General features: G+C 39.1%; 1 protein-coding gene across 18 annotated transcripts in view; it reads right to left on the bottom strand.

The window, feature by feature from the left end:
• si:ch211-281l24.3 overlaps positions 1-13210 on the bottom strand; it is an 88805-nt gene that overhangs the window by 32573 nt on the left and 43022 nt on the right. For 17 of the 18 annotated variants that reach the window (XM_037532980.1, XM_037532984.1, XM_037532987.1 and 14 more), the window contains 3 exons: positions 11809-12255; positions 5004-5462; positions 638-1090 (listed from right to left, as the gene is read on the bottom strand). In XM_037532980.1, the coding sequence (XP_037388877.1) occupies positions 638-1090; positions 5004-5462; positions 11809-12255 (1359 nt within the window). The remainder of the gene's footprint in view (positions 1-637; positions 1091-5003; positions 5463-11808; positions 12256-13210) is intronic. The other variant, XM_037532992.1, reaches the window with a different exon arrangement.

The following is a 13210-nucleotide window of genomic DNA, read 5'->3' as shown; positions in this document are numbered from 1 at the left end:
ATTATCCCTGCTGTATTTAAGCCCTGAGTTTGAACGTTGTGTTGGCTGGTCTTTGTCCTTGCCCTGGTTCATTGTATTGATCTTTGTTGGATGTCTTGGTCTTTGTAGTTGTATGTACTGTTGTTTGAATCCCTCTCTGTGTTTAATTTGGATTCTGGTTTATATCATGTCTACCCCACGTTCTCTGTTACGTATTGGGACCGTTATGACCCTGATTCCGAATTTGCTGTCAATAAAAGTCGCCTACCTCCGCACATGCGTCCGCTACCTCGCCCCGAGTTACAAGGACAAGCGTGTTAGACACTACAAAGGCTAACTGTTATAATGCGTCCACTGACAGAAACCTTGATGTCACCAGAAATAGAGCAGTGCCATCCCATGGATTAAGACAGAAGTGCATTTTGGGTAATCTTATTTGTCTGACAAAGGGTTAAGCACATGTTAAAAATCATAATTAAAGAATAAAATCTCAAATTTGTAGCCTCTGTGTTGATAATGTTATGAACTCAAAATATTTCAATTTTATACTGTATATTTTTTTTTCCACATTCTTGGATTTAAAGTTCTACTTTAATAAGATTTGTCAAAATTATGGCTGATTTGAGGGTAAACAAAGTAAACAGACAGACACACTCACCTCAGCTGGGAGATGTAGGGCAGACACTGAAGGAAACTCCTCACTTCACTCTCTTCATCTGGCCAGCCTGTCAGCTTTACTGGTTTCTTCTCTGTTTGGAGTTTCAGCACTTCTAGGAAGAGGGAGCTCTTTCTCCCTGAGAGGTCTATGATCCAGACTGCAGCAGCTGACTGGTAAACTGGCTGTAATGCTGGAAGAACAGTCCTGCCTGTCTGAGTCTCATAGTTCTTCACATGTGAGAACAGATCCAGCAGGAAGTCACACAGAGGGCCACTAAAATCCTCCTCATCATCATCATCATCATCATCAAAGGGGAAGACTCTCTCACTGCACATAGACGTCAGCAGCTCAGTGAAACTCTGTGTTGTATCTGTATCACACTCTGACACTTTAGCACTCAGACTCAGCAGAAACTCCAACGATGACATATTGTCTTCAGACTCCTCACAAAATCTGTTAAAACACAGAAATACACACAATATGAAACAGAAACAGAGACAGAGCAGAAATACTGAAATGACTGAAAGGACCAGTTTAGAAAATTCAAAAACACGAACTGACAGCTCAAAATTACAAATGAACAAAGATTATATCTTCACATAAAAAACACAATGAAAGAAATCGATACTCTCTTCCATCTTATACGACTGGCCTTAGTCCTGTGATGAGCTGAGTTGTCTAAGCCTCCTTACCTCAAGTGATTTAACATGAAATGAATGTTGCGTGTTTGACATCCCCGTTTAAGAATGACAGAAAAATAAAAGGACTTGGTGACAAACAGTCGAGATCAAGTGCCCAGATATACAAACAAACACACAGAAAAATACATTCATTATAAATATTAAATACTTTTAAATACAGTTAAACTGAGATATTGAACTATTTTACTTTAGAACTTTTGGGGCTGAGATTTAAAAGTGAGATTTAAGAAGCAGGAGAGGACCTGACAAAAAGGAGCAAACAGTTCCACAGTGTTGAGGAAAACAGAGGAAGCATGACCCCCTTTAGACCTCAATCTGACAGTGGAATATTTACAAGGAAAGTTTGTTAGAGGACCAAATACTGCCCTCTCCTGGCCAGTCAGGAACACTGTGGCTGCATTCTGAACCTGCTGGAGGTCAGAAACTGATGACTGACTGATTCCCATGTAAAGAGAATTACAACAGACTAGCTGGAACAACGTGAACGCATGGATAACCACTCACAAGTCCTTAAATAAGAGGAACGTGATTGGTTTCTTTGTCTGACTTGAGCTTCAGGTTTAGAAAGAGAATTTTGGTGCATTGCTCTTCTTTTGTGTTGCTGCTGGCTGGATAGCCCTTAGCTATTAAGCTAACAGGCAATAAAGTGACAGAACATTTAAATATTAAAATTTTAAAGTATTATATATTTACATATATGTAATTACTCTACCTTATAAACAGCCTCGCCTGCTATTGTAAGATTGAAAAGGGTCTTTCACCAGTTTGCAGTGGTTCCTGGACAAAAGTCATCTAACAGACTTCACTTAAGCTAAAGCTCAAGATGGAATCAGGTATTCCCTGAGACAGAAATGATGAGAGCAAGTCAATGAGGGAATGTTAAAAACAGCATTGAAATGGACGGTTGGTTCTCGTCTATTCCCAAGTCTCTATCTAGCACCGGCATCAAATCCAGACTGGAATGTCAGAGACAGTTTCATTTTACAGGAAAACATAAAGACACAGGAAGAAACGGAGAAGGCAGCTACTCGTCTGTTCACTCACCTGAACATCTCATACACACACTTCTCCTGCACATACACTCAGTATGTAACAGCAGAATAAAACACAGTAATTTTTACAGGTCTGTATGTGACACAGTGGAAGTTGTAGTAGGAAAACATTACAGCAGCAGTGGCGTTTACTAATGTAACAAGCATAAGAACACTATGTGGCGTAGCTGGCCCACAGATAATCTATTAATATCTTATTTTATACACGGATCTAATACGACCTTAATGTTGTTCATCTACTTACAACAGGAAGAAATCAAGCAGTACAAATATTCAGTGTCAGTCACTTCCACTCAGCTTTCTTCTCTCGATCTCCTCGCCTGTTTAGTAACACAGTTTTTAATTATATAATAAACTCAGATGTTCAACACATCTGAGAGATCGAACTGTTACATTTTTATTTGAACTGCCATCTTCTAACCTGACTGACTTTCTGTGGAGCTGCTGATTCTCAAAGAAAGTCTGCATGTCCATCTACAGGCTGAGGAACTGAGGGATATAAACCGTGTTATGATCAACACTTTCTGACCCTTTCATTGACATTAACTTACTTTAAACACTGTCTGTGGCTTCTACTGATATGGTTTCTAGTGACTGTATCAAACACTAAAGACAAACATGAAAATAACGTCATCAATATCATTATTAATTACATTATTAATTACATTATGAATATCCTTCATGGAAACAATAATCAAATTCCTTAAAAAGGACATTAAAACAGGGAGTCCTGTACATCAGAGAAAATATAAAGGACTTTGTCTACATTTGTAAACACCTCTGCTGCTATGGTGACTTTCAAAGCATCAAATACAGAAGTGTCAGAATTGTCTATCCTCACTTTTTATAAAATAAATAAAATAATGATTCCTCCAATGTTACTGTCTCAATGTTTACACAGAAAGTTTGCATTAATTATTTTTTCACATAACAAAGCTGATACCAGGTATAACAGCAGTTAGCAGCACAAAGTCCACCAACCTCACAACTTCATGAAAATCCATTAACTCCACATGTTGGTGCAGCTAATTCAGTCAGAAATTAATCTGTAATACTGTAATAGGTCCATTGTAAAAGGTGAGGAGCTACAAATTTGGGTTTTCAGCAGGAAGTGAACCCACAGCGGTAACACTTTATTTGAAGGCTACCTTCATAAGGGCTTCATAACACTTTCATAAGCACTGAATAATGTGTTTATGAACCACTACTTGAACATTTATTAAGTGCTTATGTCGGTTCTCGCAACCTGACATAAGATGTTTTATGAAATAAATGACATTGCACTGACATAATAAGAATAAACATTGAACTTATTTACATCACTAAACATAAAAACACAAAAAATAAAATTGCATCAATCATCTTATCCATGCCATGGAGGGAAGAGGGGGTGGTTTCCAGGCACATTTCACCTGATATCAATACAATATCGTCTTAAGAATGCTGACAAGAAGAAGACAAATGGTTATGTATAGTGTTTTAAATATGCTTAGTAATGTAAATAAGTTCAACGTTTATTCTTATTATGTCAGTGCAATGTCATCTATTTCATAAAATGTCTTATGTCAGGTTGCGAGAACCGACATACGGATTTAATAAATGTTCAAGTAGTGCTTCATAAACACATTATTCAGTGCTTATGAATGCATCATTAAGCTCTTATGTAGGTGGCCTTCACATAAAGTGTTACCCCCACAGCTAAGTGGCATCTCCCACCATCGTCCAGTATGTGCTGTATGTGTTGCTGCAACTTTCTTCTAGATAGTTTTGTCTTACTGAATTCTGGGTCTGCCTGTGGTTCATGGAAGTGTGTGTTCACTCTCACATCACCATGAAAAGCAGATACTTATGCACCACACTTCACATCACAGACCCTCTGTGCTGCATGATGCCACAGTGAGCCAAGAATTCAGCAAGGACCCCCGAACTAAACTGCTGAGTTAAAGTGCCTAAACTAAACTGAACACGGAACACAGAACTAAAGTGCCGTGAACAGGGTTGGAAAAATACTTGAAGAAGTAGTGATGGCTGAACACTGAATACACTGTCCTGAAAGTAGACAGCATTATACTCAGATACAGCACAGCAGAAGTAACAAATTCAGAATATATATAGAATGCATAAAGCTCATGGAAAAACATTTATTTATTTATTTGTAAAGTAAAATGTCCCCCCATCTGATATTTTGACCCACTTGTAACCCTCCTTTAAAACTGATCTGGACATGTCACTGGTGCTGCTAGAACTGAAGTAGCCTTTGGTGCTTCCTGAAAGTGGTGCTTTGCATTAATGACACTGTGTCCATGTTACTGTGTCCAGCGTTCAGCTGTACAATGACGCTGAGTTAGCAGCAGTTTGAAAAGATGTGGTGCTGCTTCACAGGTCTCAGCCTGGGCTAGCCTTCACCCTCCTAGCGTTGGTAGTATCATATATTATTGTGGAATTGGAGACGACTAAATAGGGGAGGAAATTATAAAACTAATTAATTAATTAAAATAAAACAGTCATCCTTGTGGAATCCACAGGCCTGAGTTAAACCCAAAGTTAGCCTGCTAACCTGTAATCCTGCTTCATGGTGCCCCTCTGTAGTACATAGAAAGACTTCACACTCACCTCAGCTGGGAGATGTAGGGCAGACACTGAAGGAAACTCCTCACTTCACTCTCTTCATCTGACCAGCCCCACAGCTCTACTGGTTTCTTCTCTGTTTGGAGTTTCAGCACTTCTAGGAAGAGGGAGCTCTTTCTCTCTGAGAGGTCTATGATCCAGACTGCAGGAGCTGATAGGTAAACTGGCTGTAATGCTGGAAGAACAGTCCTGCCTGTCTGAGCCTCATAGTTCTTCACATAAGAGTACAGATCCAGCAGGAAGATCCACTGATATTCAGGATAATAATCCATATAATCTTTATCAAAAGGGAAGGTTGAGTAGCTGCACACAGATCTCAGCAGTTCAGTGAATCTCTGTCCTGTAGCTGAATCACTCTCTGCTGCTGCTGCGACACTCAGATTCAGCAGAAACTGAAATGCAGACTTTTTCTTCTGTTCTTCATGTGAAACAGACTGAGAAAGTCTGTACAAAAAACAAAACAGAAATATGAGAAGAATTAAGTCGGTAAGTTTAATATAAATGTCAGTTTTCTATTGAAAGCAACAAATTATATTTGATAGTTTGATAGTTTCTGCAAAAATGTATAAAATGTCCTGGAAATATTGATATTAGTTCAGTAAAGTGTAAAGTTGGGATATTAATTTAAAAAGCTTTGTTTTACAGCCAACATACGAGAAATAAAATGCATAAGAATAAAGTTGTTTATGAATAATATTACAGGGTGTAAGTGTCTTTCATGTGTGGCCTCAGTTTGTTACAGTGCTCATCTGTCCACATGTGACTCTGCAGCATTTCAAACTACAAAAGGTTTGAAGAGACACTCAGTCAGTAAAAACTTTCCAGCACTGTTCATTTTTTCAGTGATTGAAAGGGTTAACTCTGCTCTAACTCTGCTCTAAGCAGACTTTGCAGCAAGCATATCTACTGTCCTTGGCAGTTTGCACAAACAACTTGCTCCTCTTATCGGAACAACATTCTGTCCAGAACCATTTGTTCTCTTTTGTAGGTAAGATTGTCGTACACAGAGCAGAAGACCCCCTCCTTTGGGCAGTTCCGGTGGTCCGTGAGTGTCAGCTTAGCATTTCATGACTGTTAGACAACTTATTTGGGTCCACCCTGTTTGCTTGTACGCAACAGGGCAGGACGTGTTTTATAAAGGAAGGAGTGCCCTTCTTTCTGTGTGCAGAAGACTTAATAAACTCTTTGATTGATTACGAGAGTCGTTCTGTCTTCCTGCACCGAGCGCTCCCGCTGCAACTGAGACTTTCCACAGGACAGGTGATCCACTCTCTGGTTCCTCTTCATGAACGGACCAAAAACGGCCGGTCCTTTCAAATGGTGACTTCCGACGTGTTCTCTTCACCCAGGTAAGTCCAATGAATCTTTTTTGGACCTCTGCCTGGTTGTCAAGATCACCTGAGTGTTCAGAGCGAACCAACCCAGCCCTGTCGGGTGGGCGGGAGTACGAGAGTGAGGGTATAGAGGGTATGGTACATTTAAACATATCTAATAATTACCACAACATTTTCCTGTTAAAAGCTATAATGACTGATTACATCACCCCCTCAAAACCTCCACAAACACACACTGTCTGCTGCAGCCAAGACATTTTTCACTGCTGCTACGTTCATATTATCTGGTTGAAGAGGTTCAAATCTGATTTTTTGCCCTAATGCGACTCTGATGTCTGAGATCTGAAGTTATGCAAATCTGATCTTTTCAAATCCGACTTGAGCCACTTTCATATGTGGTACTAGATCGGATGCGTATCCGATTCGTGACCTTAATGTGACGCTCAGATCGGAATTCATGTGCTGTTTTTCCACTGCGCATGCGCATCATTCAGTGTTTCCTTGACATTACACAAAGATATAAAGGATACATATGCAGGTGCATAAATATGGGAGGCAAATCCAGCCTAAATAGAAATTAACGTTAAAACAATAAAATGTAAATGCAAACCTCCTTTTGCCATTTCTTTCTCCAAACATCTGTGCAAATATCTTCCAAAATTGAAAATGAAATGAAATTCCTACATTTTTCACATAAGCACAAGTCATGGAAAAATTAAACAAATTCCTTAACAAGGACACGAAAAAAGTGAGTCCTCTACATCAGTGAAAATATAAAGCACTGTCTACGTTACCATCTGTAAACACCGCAATGCATCAAATACATGAGAGTCAGAATTAAATCCCATCCACACTTTTTGTAAATTAAATAAATAAAATATTGATTCCTCCAATGTAACTGTCTCAATGTTTTCACAGAAACTTTGCCTTATTTATTATTTTACAACAGCAGTTAGCAGCACAACCTCGCAACTTCATGAAAATCCATCAACTCCACATGTTGGTGCAGCTAATTCAGTCAGAAATTAATCTGTAATACTGTAATAGGTCCATTGTAAAAGGTGAGGAGCTACAGATTTGGGTTTTCAGCAGGAAGTGAACCCACAGCTAAGTAGCATGAAGTCCATCTCCCACCATCGTCCAGTATGTGCTGTATGTGCTGCTGCAACTTTCTTCTGAAGAGTTTTGTCTTACTGAATTCTGGGTCTGCCTTTCGTGGCATAAAACCTGGGCTAAACATTAAAAGGAGTTGGCACATTAGCTGTGAGGACGAGTGAGGAAGCCTATGTTGTACCTCATTGCCTCAGACTAGAGTAAACAATGATGATAACTTTCATTTATTGTGTTATTTGTGTTTTCATGCACATGTGTACAGCACTAATGTCTGATTCTTCATGACATCAAAAAGAAAGAAAAATGAGAAGAATTAAGTCAGTAAGTTTAATATAAATGTCAGTTTTCTATTGAAAGCAACAAATTATATTTGATGGTTTCTGCAAAAATGTATAAAATGTCCTGGAAATATTGGTATTAGTTCAGTAAAGTGTAAAATTGGGACATTAATTTTAAAAGCAAAAGAAATAAAATGTCTTGTATAAGAATAAAGTTGTTTATGAATAATATTACAGGGTGTAAGTGTCTTTCATGTGTGGCCTCAGTTTGTTACAGTGCTCATCTGTCCACATGTGACTCTGCAGCATTTCAAACTACAGAAGGTTTGAAGAGACACTCAGTCAGTAAAAAATTTCCAGCACTGTTCATTTGTAATTCCTAATTTTCCAGATTTTTTTCAGTGATCATATCTAATAATTACCACAACATTTTCCTGTTAAAAGCTATAATCACTGATTACATCACCCCCTCAAGACCTCCACAAACACACACTGTCTGCTGCAGCCAAGACATTTTTCACTGCTGTCTTTGGGCCACGTTCACATTACCAGGTTGAAGAGGTATAAATTAGATTTTTTGCCCTAATGCGACTCAGACCTGATGTTTTCAGGGCTGTGTGGACGTAAATCTGATCTTTTCAAATCCGACCTGAGCCCCTTTCATATGTGGTCCTAGATCGGATGCGTATCAGATTCATGACCTTAACGTGACGCTCAGATCGGAATTCAAGTCGGACGTGTCTCTGCCACCTAATGCTCACACACACATTCTCTAAACAGCACACACATTTAGCAGATTCTCCCATGTTGAGAGCAAAACGAACCTCTGGCTACAAAATCATGAGCTCTCTCCTAAAAATTAATATTCACATCAAAAAAGCCAAAACAGCGCTCATATGAATTTCTACAAAGCAGAGAGAAACTGTGAACGCAGCTGTTTCAGTGAGTTTGCTCTGCTGTCTTTGGACTAAAGAAAACGCAGACAGGCAGACTAGAAACAATAAAAATACATTTTATATAAACTCACTGAATTATTCATTAATGGCTTTATTATTTGAGTTTTTAGAGTTATTTGTGTTTTTTAATGTATTACTGTGATACAAAAATCACACAACACTTTCAAGAATGTAAAGAATAAACTCAGACAGAAGAAGGAATAACTGTTATATTTACAATGTGTTGTTTTACTAAACAAACAAACAAATAAAATGAGTAAAAGTGACGATGCAGGACTGGATCTCTCATCTCCACTTGGGCATAAAAAACTCAGATGTACAAGAAATCAGGGCTTACTGAGAGACTGAACTGTTACATTTTTATTTGAACTGCCGTCTTCTAACCTGACTGACTTTCTGTGGAGCTGCTGACTCTTTTAAAGAAAGTCTGCATGTCCATCTACAGGCTGAGGAACTGAGGGATATAAACCGTGTTATGATCAACACTTTCTGACCTTTTCATTGACATTAACTTACTTTAAACACTGTCTGTGGCTTCTACTCTTATGGCTTCTAGTGACTGTTTCAAACGCTAAAGACAAACATGAAAACAGTGAGTCCTGCACATCAGAGAAAATATAAAGGACTTTGTCTGTGTTAACATTTGTAAACACCTCTGCTGCTATGGTGACTTTCAAAGCATCAAATACAGAAGTGTCAGAATTGTCTATCCTCACTTTTTATAAAATAAATAAAATAATGATTCCTCCAATGTAACTGTCTCAATGTTTGCACAGAAAGTTTGCATTAATTATTTTTTCACATAACAAAGCTGATACCAGGTATAACAGCAGTTAGCAGCACAAAGTCCACCAACCTCACAACTTCATGAAAATCCATCAACTCCACATGTTGGTGCAGCTAATTCAGTCAGAAATTAATCTGTAATACTGTAATAGGTCCATTGTAAAAGGTGAGGAGCTATAAATTTGGGTTTTCAGCAGGAGGTGAACACACAGCTAAGTGGCATGAAGTCCATCTCCCACCATCGTCCAGTATGTGCTGTATGTGTTGCTGCAACTTTCTTCTAGATAGTTTTGTCTTACTGAATTCTGGGTCTGCCTTTGGTTCATGGAAGTGTGTGTTCACTCTCACACCATCATGAAAAGCAGATACTTATGCACCACACTTCACACCACAGACCCTCTGTGCTGCATGACGCCACAGTCAGCCAAGAATTCAGCAAAGACCCCCGCACTAAACTGCTGAGTTAGCTGGTAAAACAGACTCTGAGCTGCCATGTCTACTGAAAGATGGTGGAGAGGAAAACGATGAGATCTTTTCTAGTTCTGTTTGCTAAGAAGCCAAACTCGAGCCTCTAACACTAGTAATGAACTAAAACGATGGCATATCAGCAAAGCCATGCACTTGTCTCAGAGGGCTCTAGGATGTCAATGGCCAGCTTTTGCTATAGTTTCTCAGGCAAGAACATTGGTTGGAGGGGAACAGCACTCAAGTTTGGTCATTAGACTGACAGTAATTATATCAGTTAATAGTGGGTTTAAACAACCTCATCTCCATAATCACAAGCAGCTGTCGGCTCATGTAAAGCTTGACATAGTAAACAATGATGATAACTTACATGTATTGTGTTATTTGTGTTTTCATGCATATGTGTGCAGCACTAATGTCTGAATCTTCATGCTACTGAATTTAAACGCATAGAGGAAAATCTGACAAGGACTTCTGTGGCGTACAGTTAGATTACAATCATTACAATGAGGTGATCTAAAACAGCTCAGATGTGTCTTCATTATCAGACTGAAGACAGCCTGAAATAAATGGTCCTCATGACCAAAAGTTACAAGGTACTCCATGTAAGTTCTGTTAAGGTCCTGTAAGGCTCCAGATATTTTACAGACTACAGAGTGAGCACTGATGCTATCCACTGATTTTATATTAAATGCTGTAACAGAGGTTGTCATACAGACTATTTCTCTGTGAATTCTACATAATGCTCTGTTTGGTCATCTACTCGCTATTTCATTAACAAATCAATCAATTCATTTCCTTCACTGCCCAGGTGGCCTTGGCACGTGTTCAGCATCTGTTTCAGAGCAAGTCTGTCTTTACAGATCTCTCTGCATACTGTACTTACTTAGTGTTACAGTGCAGCTGTGAGGAAAGGCTCAGCAGTGCATAAACTCTGCAGTACAGTCAACAAAACTTCTGAGAACCTGATTAAATCAACACCATAAATCTAAACCAGTAATGCCACCATGACTGCGGATTGGACGTCATTCACTGAAGTAAGAAAACCACCTGCAGTTGGAGACTTGGACTTGCTACTTGACCCAAACTCATAATATTCAAGCTCAAGACAGAAAAAAATCTGAAATCGTATCTTTCTTTACACGTGAGAGCAGGAATGTCTAAAATAAGCTTAATATGCTGGCGATGTCCAACAGGTATGCCTTGGTTTAAAGTGCTGTGAACAGGGTTGGAAAAATACTTGAAGTAGTGATGGCTGAACCCTGAATACACTGTCCTGAAAGTAGACAGCATTATACTCAGATACAGCACATAAAAAGTAACAAATTCAGAATTTATTTAGAACGCAGTTACAGTACATCCTGGTAAAGATGATGGAAAAAACATTTATTTATTTATTTTCTAATTTATTTACAGCTCCTCACTGTTACTGTGGGGGGGGGGGGTACTCAAACTTCGAAGCTTTACGATGGACTTAGACTACAAGAAAAAGAACTTGCTCTCTAACTCCGCTCATCTCTCTTTCTTTCTGTCTGCACACAGCCCAGGGGTTGTTCCCAGATGTCCCCTCATCTGATTTGACCCACATGCAGCCCCCCCTTTAAAACTGATCTGGACATGTCACTGGTGCTGCTAGAACTGAAGTAGCCTTTGGTGCTTCCTGAAAGTGGTGCTTTGCATAAATACAATTGGGGAAAATGGGTAAAAATTCTAGAAAAATAAATAAATAAATAAAAACCTTAAAGAGAATCATCCTTGTGGAATCCACAGGCCTGAGTTATACCCAAAGTTATCCTGCTAACCTGTGATCCTGCTTCATGGTGCCCCTCTGTAGTACATAGAAAGACTTCACACTCACCTCAGCTGGGAGATGTAGGGCAGACACTGAAGGAAACTCCTCACTTCACTCTCTTCATCTGGCCAGCCTCTCAGCTCTACTGGTTTCTTCTCTGTTTGGAGTTTCAGCACTTCTAGGAAGAGGGAGCTCTTTCTCTCTGAGAGGTCTATGATCCAGACTGCAGGAGCCGACTGGTAAACTGGCTGTAATCCTGGAAGAACAGTCCTGCCTGTCTGAGTCTCATAGTTCTTCACATATGAGCACAGATCCAGCAGGAAGTCACACAGAGATTCAGGATCGTATTGATCAAAAGGGAAGGTTGAGTAGCTGCACACAGATGTCAGCAGTTCAGTGAATCTCTGTCCTGTAGCTGAATCACTCTCTGCTGCTGCTGCTGCACTCAGATTCAGCAGAAACTGAAACGCAGACGTTTTATTTTGTTCTTCACGTGAAACCGACCAATAAAATCTGTACAAAAAAAAGAAAGAAATATGAGAAGAATTAAGTCAGTAAGTTTAATATAAATGTCAGTTTTCTATTGAAAGTAACAAATTATATTTGATGGTTTCTGCAAAAATGTATAAAATGTCCTGGAAATATTGGTATTAGTTCAGTAAAGTGTAAAGTTGGGATATTAATTTAAAATACTTTGTTTTACAGCCAACATATGAGAAATAAAATGTCTTGCATAGGAATAAAGTTGTTTATGAATAATATTACAGGGTGTAAGTGTCTTTCATGTGTGGCCTCAGTTTGTTACAGTGCTCATCTGTCCACATGTGACTCTGCAGCATTTCAAACTACAGAAGGTTTGAAGAGACACTCAGTCAGTAAAAAATTTCCAACACTGTTCATTTGCAATTCCTAATTTTCCAGAGTTTTTTCAGTGATCATATCTAATAATTACCACAACATTTTCCTGTTAAAAGCTATAATCACTGATGACATCACCCCCTCAAGACCTCCACAAACACACACTGTCTGCTGCAGCCAAGACATTTTTCACTGCTGTCTTTGGGCCACGTTCACATTACCAGGTTGAAGAGGTATAAATTAGATTTTTGCCCTAATGTGACTCAGACCTGATGTTTTCAGGGCTGTGTGGACATAAATCTGATCTTTTCAAATCCGACCTGAGCCCCTTTCATATGTGGTCCTAGATCGCATGCGTATCAGATTCATGACCTTAATGTGACGCTCAGATCGGAATTCAAATCGGACGTGTCTCTGCCACCTAATGCTCACACACACATTCTCTAAACAGCACACACATTTAGCAGATTCTCCCATGTTGAGACCAAAACGAACCTCTGGCTACAAAATCATGAGCTCTCTCCTAAAAATTAATATTCACATCAAAAAAGCCAAAACAGCGCTCATATGAATTTCTACAAAGCAGAGAGAAACTGTGAACGCAGCTGTT

The sequence above is a fragment of the Pygocentrus nattereri genome, chromosome 22 (genome assembly GCF_015220715.1).
Source record: "Pygocentrus nattereri isolate fPygNat1 chromosome 22, fPygNat1.pri, whole genome shotgun sequence".
Lineage (NCBI taxonomy): Eukaryota > Metazoa > Chordata > Actinopteri > Characiformes > Serrasalmidae > Pygocentrus > Pygocentrus nattereri.
This window is presented reverse-complemented; position numbering and strand designations above follow the sequence as displayed.